Source organism: Gopherus flavomarginatus, chromosome 9, assembly GCF_025201925.1.
Source record: "Gopherus flavomarginatus isolate rGopFla2 chromosome 9, rGopFla2.mat.asm, whole genome shotgun sequence".
Taxonomy (NCBI): Eukaryota; Metazoa; Chordata; order Testudines; family Testudinidae; genus Gopherus; species Gopherus flavomarginatus.
This window is the reverse complement of record NC_066625.1, coordinates 64,626,830-64,636,920: the sequence shown is the minus strand read 5'-3', so window position 1 is coordinate 64,636,920 and position 10,091 is coordinate 64,626,830. Positions and strand designations below refer to the sequence as shown.

At 43.9% G+C, this 10,091-nt stretch overlaps 1 protein-coding gene across 1 annotated transcript; it reads right to left on the bottom strand.

Annotated features, from left to right (window-relative positions):
- Window positions 1–1,005: 1,005 nt before the first annotated feature.
- LOC127058280 (uncharacterized) lies at window positions 1,006–2,980 on the bottom strand. Its single transcript, XM_050968009.1, has 2 exons — window positions 2,687–2,980; window positions 1,006–1,593 (listed from the first exon to the last, which is right to left on the bottom strand). Exons 1-2 carry the CDS (start codon window positions 2,877–2,879, stop codon window positions 1,064–1,066), a joined length of 723 nt encoding a protein of 240 aa, XP_050823966.1. The 5' UTR covers window positions 2,880–2,980; the 3' UTR covers window positions 1,006–1,063.
- Window positions 2,981–10,091: the final 7,111 nt, after the last annotated feature.

Below are 10,091 nucleotides of genomic sequence, written 5' to 3'. Positions count from 1 at the left end.
AGGGACACGAGATTGAGAGCTGCCCTGCCAGTGGAGAAGCGGGTGGCTATTGCAATCTGGAAGCTGGCAACTCCAGACAGCTACCGATCGGTGGCGAACCAGTTTGGAGTGGGAAAGTCCACCGTTGGAATGGTACTGATGCAAGTTTGCACAGCCATTAATCGCAGCCTGCTAAGAAGAACTGTGACTCTGGGGAATGTGCAGGACATTGTGGATGGCTTTGCAGAAATGGGTTTCCCTAACTGTGGAGGGGCAATAGATGGGACGCATATTCCTATTCTGTCACCACCCCACCTGGCATCAGAGTACGTTAATCGCAAGGGGTATTTCTCCGTGGTTCTGCAAGCGCTAGTGGATCACTGTGGGCGTTTCGCTGACATTTACTCAGGATGGCCTGGAAAGGTGCACGATGCACGCATTTTTCGGAACAGTTCCCTGTTCAGGAGGCTGAGGGCCGGGACTTTTTTCCCAGACCGCAAGATCACAGTAGGTGATGTCGAAATGTCCACTGTGATCCTTGGAGACCCCGCTTACCCCTCAATGCCATGGCTCATGAAACCGTATACAGGGAAGCTTGACAGGAGCAAGGACCGGTTCAACTACAGGCTGCGCCGGTGCAGAATGACTGTGGAGTGTGCTTTTGGCCGTTTGAAAGCCCGCTGGAGGTGTCTTTATGGGAAGCTAGATTTGGGGGAAAGCAGCATCTCCGCTATTATATCCGCGTGCTGTACCCTCCATAATATTTGTGAAGGGAAGGGTGAAAGATTCAGTGAGGAATGGACCTCCGAGGTTCGACACCTAGAGGATGAATTTGCACAGCCAGAGAGCAGGGCTACTAGGGAGGCCCAGGAAAGGGCTTCAAGGATTAGGGATGCTTTAAGGGAGCAATTTGATGCTGAGAGCCAACAGTAATGTTTGGTGCCTTTGCTGTGCTTTGTTCTACCTTGGGGTACAATATTTACCACTTCCTGCAATAATAAAACGTATTGTAAAAGCCATAAAATCCTTTATTCAAAGTACAGTACATAAAAGGCCAGGGGGGTTAGGGTGGTGGACTGTACATTCAGAGGTTTGAATATGTCCTGTTTTGATTACTGTTCAATGTCTGCTGCACTTCAGGATTACTATGCTGCAGGGTAATGGGGGTGGAGTGCACAGGGTAAGAATTATAGTTATCAGGGCTGGTAGGTGATCGTACAGGTGTTGGGGGCAGCTGGGGGTAATAAGACACTGGCTGCTGGAGAAAGGTGGTTTGTGCAAATACTGGGGAACAAGAAAGAGAGCTTTGGGAGGGGTGTGGGTTACCACGGTACAGATCTGCCTGCATGGCTACGAAAGACTCGAAAGACTCAGTTTGGTGAGCCAGGAGGCTTATCATCTGCTTTGAGGTTTTTTTGATAGCCAGTTCCTTTCTCCTGCTTTCTGTTTGCCTCCAGTCATACATTTTCTCTCTCCATTCCTGCGTCTTCCTACTTTCTCTTTTGTAGTGAATCATAACTGCTTTGATCAATTCTTCTTTTGATTTTCGGGGATTTTTTCTCAAGTTCTGCAACCGACGTGAGGCCGGTGATCCAGCTGCATTAGTCAAGGTCACTGAAAAAAACATAGATAGAAACATGTAATACACAGAGGCTACATTGTTTATTATCACACAGTGAAGGAGTTTTTAGACTTTTTGTAGCATCCTTCCCACATACCTCACATAACACAGAGAGGCCAGGGAAGCTAAGGCATGGCGAGCAATGGGGTGAGTGTTTCTGCCCCGAGTGCACCTGGGAGGGGGAATTGACCCATGGGTCACTGGGGTTTATCTGCACTGGGTACAGGAGGTAGCTGGTGTCCTGCACAGGGGACAGTATTGAACAGGAAGGTGGCGAGCTGCTGGCGGGGGGAAGGGGGCGGTCTGCGTAACTGCCGGCCTGCTGGTGTGTGTGTGTGGGGGAAACGCACAGCTGTGCTGGCTGCCTGCTGGGAAGGGTGGGGAAAAACCAGAGGGCACCGCGGGGCTGGCTGCCTGCTGGGAAGGGTGGGGGAAGACGGAGCGCACCGCGGGGCTGGATGTCTGCTGGGGGGTGGGGTGGGATGGGGAAGACCGGAGCGCACCGTGGGGCTGGCTGCCTGCTGGGAGCGGGGGGAGGGGGGGAGACCAGAGCGCACTGCGGGGCTGTCTGCCTGCTGGGAAGGGGGTGGGGAGACCGGAGCGCACCGCGGGGCTGGCTACGTGCTGGGAAGTGGGTGTGGAGACCGGAACGCATCGTGGGGCTGGGGGGGGGGAACGCGAACCTGGCGCCCTGCACTCAAGTATCCCTAAATTCTCAACAGGGTTTCCTACTGCCAGATATATCACTGCTGCCTGTTACCTGGGAAGAGAGGGAGGGTCTTCTACAGCAATGTGGATTCCGCCCTGGGCCCTATGCAGCTTGCCTGTGTGCAGCCATGGTCCCCCCACCCCTCACTGCACAGTGGATCGGACAAGTTAGCCTGACCGGGACAAGGACCACGGTGGCTCTCCCGATAAACTTGAGAAAGCACATTGTGCACGCTCTGGCTGCAACTTTTCAAGAGATTACCGAGGCAGATTACAGAGACATGATAGAGCAAATCAATGGGCTATTCCACGTTTAGGCATGCATGCAGGCAGCCATAACCCAAACCCTCCTCTCCCAAAACATAAAAATCTGCTTACCCCGAGCACGCTCCTCAGTTTCTTCCTCACCAGCAACTTCCAGCTGCTGCAACTGGCTAGCCTCCTCCTGGCTTGAGAAGAGCTCCTGGCTGCATGCCTCCTGGGACTCCGGGGTGTCTCTCTCCACGCCAGTAGCCTCACTGTCAGCTTCCTCTACACCCTCCCCCACTTCTCCCTGCTCTGAACTCTCCATCGTGGTCCTCGGATTGGCAGTGGGGTCACACCCAAGTATGGCATTCAGCTCCTTGTAAAAACGGCAGGTTGTGGGGGCAGCTCCTGAGCGGCGATTTCCCTCACGGGCTTTGCAGTAAGCACTTCTCAGCTCTTTTATTTTGACCCTGCACTGCAACGCGTCCCGTTCATTGCCCCTTCTCAGCAAGGACTGTGATATCTGCCCATAGGTATCATAATTTCTCCTTCTGGAGCGCAGCTGTGCTTGCACAGCTTCCTCACCCCAAACACTGATGAGGTCCTGCAGCTCGGAATTGTTCCATGCTGGGGCTCGTTTGGGGCATGGAGGCATGGTCGCTGATTGATTGAATGATTGATTGCACTCCACACCTGGCTGAGCAAACAGGAAGGGGATTTTTAAAATTCCCGGGGCATTTAAAGGAGGGGTCAGCTGAGCCCAGGGCAGTGGAGTGTGCATGATTACCAGAGAGGCTTCTAAGGTATGCTGGGATACCTCCTTATACCCCGGAGGTCAATAAAAGCACTGGTGGGCATCCACACTTGCTGACCAGCGCTGGATCACCAGCGCTGGAATCCCTACACCCGAGGCTCGACCAGGTGTACAGCCAGCACTGCAACCAGGAAGTTGCAGCGCTGGCCGTGCTTTGCAAGTGTGGCCACATCCTAAGTTGCAGTGTAACCCCCTCACCAGCGCTGCAACTCTCTAGTGTAGCCAAGCCCTTAGTTTCATTATTTTGAAAGACTTTTAGGGTGTGAAGACTCCTCTGGAAAATAAATAAATGAGTATGAGATATGAGTGTGTGTGATCAGCTAGAGGGAGCAGGACTGTGCCGCCAACTTAAAAAAGAAAAGAAAAAGCTGCACATTTCCTTTTCTTTAAAGGCAACCTGCAAAGTTTAAAACAATTAAGAATGAACAGTACTCTATTGTCTGACCCTGTACTCACTGAGGTCAATACCAAAGATTCCATTAACTTCAATGGTGCAGGATCAAGCCCCTAGTTGAAAGGTTAATGCCTCTAACAATGAGAATGTTTCTGCATATTCGTCACTTTAAAACTCATTTCCCTCCTGCTTTTTAAGCACTGGAGCAGGGAATCTGTCAGTGGTGAGGGTCAGTCCATTGTTTCCTTGACAGTATGTTTGTCATTATTCTTAGTTTATAATATTGTTTATTTTATTCTCTGAAGATGAAAAAAAGGATGTACTGTATATATTCGTTCATAAGCCAAATATTTTTGGTAAAAAAGTGATGCATCAAAGAGCGCGGGTCGGCTTATAAACGGGTCTACACCAAAATTTGATTTTAAAAACTCTGTGGAATCATTGAATTGAATATCTAATACATTGTCATTTTGTTTACCTGGGGCATCTGCAGGCATGGAGTCCCTTAGCTCCCTGTGGCCGCAGTTCGCCGTTCCCAGGCAATGCAGCTTCCATTGGCTGGGAACGGCAAACCGGACACTGAAAGCTGAGGGGCTCCGTGCCTGCAGACGCTCCAAGTAAACAAAATGTCCCGACCCGCCAGCAGACTATCCTGACAGGCCGGGAGCCAAAGTTTGCCAACCCCTGAAATATAGGGTTGGCTTATGAAAGAGTCATACAGTTTTTGCAATTTTTACCTAACCATCTTGGGGGGATGGCTTATAAATGAACGGGCTAATGAACGAGTATATACGGTATTAAGAATCTTGGAAAACCATACAGTATCGGAAAAAAGCATTCAGATGAAAGGAGATTCAGTGTTAAGACTGTTTGGTTGTTTCTGTGTGGAAGGACTACAGATGTTTCAAGCATCTGTGTGGTGTACTGTACTATAAATACAACCCAATTATGGAACATACATTAACTTAACCGTACATTTCCTGCTCCTGTTGCTTTGTCACAAAATCTTAATATACAGAAGTTAAAGCTTTGTAAGGATGATAGCTATTCACATAGGCCTTGCCTTGACTCAGGTAGGAGAGATGAGAGAAGGTGAGTGAGGTAATATCTTTTACGGGACCAACTTCTGTTGCTCAGATCTGAGTAAGTTCAAAAGCTTGTCTCTTTCACCAACAGAAGTTGCTCCAATAAGAGATATTAGCTCACCCACCTTGTCACTCTAATATCCTGGGACCAACACTGCAAATAACAGTAGGAGAAGTGACTCAGTTTAGGTTATCTTGACTAGCAGCATGCACACCTTAGAGTAAGTACAACAGTTTGATTGGCCAGCTGTAATCAACAATAGCACATACAATGCTGTTATTTTGTATTTACTCAGCAACCAGAAATAGCAGGGATGCTATGCTGTTGGGTTAAATGCTATTGTATTCTATTAGATTTTTCTATAAGGATACATACAGTACATTCCCTGCTTTATACACCTACCCCAAACAGCAACCTAAGCGCATTTCCTTTATGCTTTTGACTTTGGCATCATTACAGTTTAGGAGCCAGCAAAGTGAACTTTCAAGTCAATAATCTCTTACAATTTTTATTAAAATAAGTTTGACTGTAATTGGATATTATGGGATGTTTATATCTACTCTCCTTATAAATGTCATGTTTTATTAATCAAATAGGGAGCAGTTTAGAAATGCAGAAATAAAATCAGCCACAGATTACCTAATTGGTACACAGGGATCTGAGGCATCAAAGAAAAAACACTTTGCACACAGTTCAGCAACATCACATTGAATACTGCACAGTTATCTGCTCAGCACACAGGAAAACGTTTGGCTTCCTAGCACTGCACAGACTAACTTTTATCCAAAAGCCTGATATTACTGATGCTTTAGATACCACTTGTACTACCTGAGATGAAGCCTCAATAACTGCTTGACAGACACTTCCACATCCATATTCAGCCAATTGCTAGTGTTAGATGCCATGAATAAGTTAAATATTATGCCTCATACAACTCTCTCCCATTTGGATATTTGGTGAAGTAGCCAGGAGACAGAGAGAAAAACACTATTTAGTTGTCTCAGTGAGAGACTTAAAATCTAGTTAGTTGGCACAGTCATTTCTGTGTGCCACACCAGACAAACTGGCAGTAGTTACATACAAAGAACAAGGCAATCTGGATTCCTGGGTCAGAAGCATGCATGTTAGTATTCTTTTCTCAGGAAGTTTCCCCCTCTTTTTTCTAGAATGTACCATTACATTCAGCTATGGCCAACCCGAAAAGGTTTACTAGTTTTTTGATGATCCAATGATGATTCTAAAATCTTTCAAACATGTTCTTCTTGTAGTTTCAGAGAGACAAATGGTTCTTTTAAATATAGTACCTTATATAATGGGAAGAATTAAAAACACAATAGCTACCACAACAATTGCAAAGTAGCATTTCCTTTTAACTATGGGAAGATGGCACAGTTGTTATAGGCAAATAGAACAATTAATATTGATTTCTGAAATATATTCCATGATACTTCATTTATCAGTGATTGTGTGTACAGCTAAGGCAATAGACTTATTAATAAAAGACCATATTAATGAATCATATACAGAATGCACCATGGAGAAAATTCCACCTCATCCCCAAACTTGAATGTATCAGGAATTGGTTTTTTAAAAATAAACTTCAATGAACCATAAAAATCTGGACAGAATTTGACTCTGTACAGTGCAAGATGTTGCTGGAGCAAATGTAGTGCAATAAATATTTAATCTCGTATTATCCAATGATTTTGACACTTGAAAAGAAAAATATCTATATAGAAGTTTTTTCCCCCTCAATTTAAGAATGCTGCACTTCCACAAAGATCCATATCTTGATTTTAGTGACGTGCACAGCTCTGCAAAATAATTAAATGATAGTAACAACAGAAGCTTCCACTGAAGACCAACATAAAATTATAATGCTGCATTTGCCCTGGGCTACACGACCACATGGGTGGTATGGACTACAGGAGGAAATTGAAACTCAGGTGACATGATACGCATAGCGATATAAAGAAGAACTTGCCATCAGACAAAAATAAATCCCTTAAATCCTCTTTAAAAGTACAGCTTCTACTTCGTTGCAAGAAAAGAAGCAAAATCAGACTCTAACCTTCCACAGCAGGTTGAATAAAGCAGTCAACAGCTATAACAATAATCTTGATCTCTTAGAGATACTGTTGTTAAACTTTTCCAAAAAGCATAATAATTCATGATCAGGCATCCTATGAGGTAAGTTGTCATGGAGCACTGGTACAAGATTTCTGTGGAGTCAAGGAGCTTTATGACAAGACTTCCAAGACAGACCCATGTGGATACATGCAAGGGTTTGGCTATTCACTTACTATAATACTAATCCTACTGTGATATTATTTGGTATACATTCATTTGGTAACATTCTAACCTCTAGACCACAAGGTGGTAAGTTTGTGCCTAAACCAATACTTTCATCAGTGCAATATTAAGAAGCGCTACATTATTAGAAGTTACATGCTTTATTCAAGGCATTCAAATTATTCTGTCATGTGAAATGTTTGGTCCTATTTAAGTTATTAGGCACTGCACTCAATCATATGAAGACAGAATTTGTCCCTAAATTGAAGTCCCTCGTAGTTGTCCATCTGGAATTTAAAGAAACTAAGGCACTTTCCAAAAATTGTGCCATGATTTAACTTTACAATAAAATTATCCTTGGTTTGATTTTCTTCCTTGTCTGACTCTGAATGCAGCTTGAACATGATTTTAAAACCCATCTGACCTGATTGTTTGAGCTATGTAGAAAAATTCAAATGAATGTTGAAAAATACGTTTTCTTAATAAATAGTACAAATTCCACAGAAAATCTTCATCATAGTAATGGCCTTATACTATAGTCAATCCATAATAGTTCCCTTATTGATATCTTTGGAAAGAATTGTGCCTATAGAATGAGAGCAGTATGTGTCCCTAGAGTAAGCAGACACATTAGTTTAAGGGTTGATATTATGGTGAATACTTTGATTAATTATTATCATATTGAAACACAATCAGTACTTTAGGAGCCTGGCGTATTGACTGTCTACAGTTCAAGCCTATTTGGGGAAGTATTTTAAGAAATATTAATTGAAAAAGGATACCAATGTCTGATATTGGTTTTGACTGTGTGTTTTCTACTATGCGCCGTTCTACTGGAAGTAGCATACTGTGAATTTTCCACTAAAAATCAACAAGCACTTTTCGATGCAGAACAATTGCTACCACTTTTATCTTCGTGCATTTTAACAACAATTTCAGGACAAGAAGATTTGTGAATCATATGCAAGGTGATGAGATTAGAAAGTCACCTGTTAGAGAGAAATTTGGGTGGTAAAATAACACAAAGATAAATAAACTATTTTGAACAGAATCAAATCTTGCAGTAATGGTATGTAAAACATCTGGGTCAAGAAAAGCATCAATTAGTTACTGTGTGGAAAAACAATAGAGTACTGACCTTATACACAATCAATCTCTTCCTTCCCAACGAGGCAACAAACCAACACCTAAGCAAACATGGTCAAAGTATTTGATTTGTTTGACCTACTGACTAACATAAGAAAAGCTAAAGAAAAGAAAGGTGCCAGTTCTCTTCACCAAGCACTTTGAGCTTAAAATATCACTGAGTAGTAGCAGGTACCTAATTATTTGTCTTGGTCTCCAATTTTCCCTCTAGGAAATCAATGTTTATAAAATCCCAGAGTGGTGAAAGCCAAGAAAAGTTCTGCTTTCTTGAGGGTGAGATAAAAAAAACTTTCAGATAAGCTAGATTCTCATCCAGTACTGGCTCAAATGCTGTGGGCCATGGCAGGTTCAAACTACCAGCAACAGCCTCTTGGCTGAGGGGTCCAGAGCCAGCCAGCTCCCGAAACTGGGCAGGGCCAGCAGGGGAAAGTATTTCCCAGGCAACCTCCTCTTGTGGGACTCCTATGGAATCCCAGCTTGAACCTGACGACAGTGATACCTCTGTCTGCTCTCTTCTCATGAATATCTATGTTTGTGTAACTTCACTCAGGTGAGTAAATCAACTGTTAGAAAATGAATGATGCATGTAAGTTGGGAGGCTTGCTCACTGGCTCAGGAAGGACTGATGCCACACTAGAATCTGTTTCAGGGCATTGTGTATCAGTTAAGCAGAATCTGAGACAAAATACTAAAACAAAAGAGTTCCTCTGCCCAACATGGGTTACAGTTCCCAGAAGCTTTTCTCTAACTTCTCAGCAGTGGCCTCGCCCAAGGGCTCCCACAGGAGCCTACTTCTTGCAATTCTCATTCCCCAAGGCATCTGTTGGAGTCATTTACAAGTGGGTTTCTTTCCCTGACCCAGGGACTCCTGCAGGAGCCTGCCCACTCCCTGCAGTTCACATGAGCTCTTGGCTGACCTTTTAAAGACTAGGCACTCTTCAAGTTCTCACCTGACCCCGAGAACACAGCCTCAGTTGCGATGCAGCTGATTAGTCATGAGATCTTGGCCCATCTCCTGTTAAAGGGAGCAGTCACCTTGTGACAATGCTGAATACACAAACCTTCAGACTGCAAATATGCATAAACACCTAGGACTGTGCTGTACATGTGTTAGTAATGGCTGGAGGCACATAGAAATGCTGAACCAGCTGTTGAGAGCTGTGTATACAAAAGTGACAATGCACATTTGTACATCTGTACCCAGAAAAATAACGGAGCAAATAATTAAGCAATCAATTTGCAAACACCTAAAGGATAATAAGGTGATAAGTAACAGTCAGCATGGATTTGTCAAGAACAAATCATGTCAAACCAACCTGACAGCTTTCTTTGACAGAGTAACAAGCCTTGTGGATAGGAGGGAAGTGGCAGATGAGGTATATCTTGACTTTAGTAAGGCTTTTGATACAGTCTCGCATGACCTTCTCATAAACAAAATAGGAAAATACAACATAGATTGAGCTATTATAAGGTGGGTGCATAACTGGTTGGAAAATCATTCCCAGAGAGTAGTTATCAGTGGTTCACAGTCATGCTGGAAGGGCATACTAAGTGGGGTCCCTCAGGGATCAGTTCTGGGTCTGGTTCTGCTCAGTAACTTCATCAGTATTTAGATAATGGCATAGAGAGTACACTTATAAAGTTTGTGGGCAATTCCAAGCTGGGAGGGGTTGAAAGTGCTTTGGAGGACAGGATTAAAATTCGAAATGATCTGGACAAACTGGAGAAATGGTCTGAAGTAAATAGGGTGAAATTCAATAAGGACAAATGCAAAATCCTCCACTTAGGAATGACCAATCAGTTGC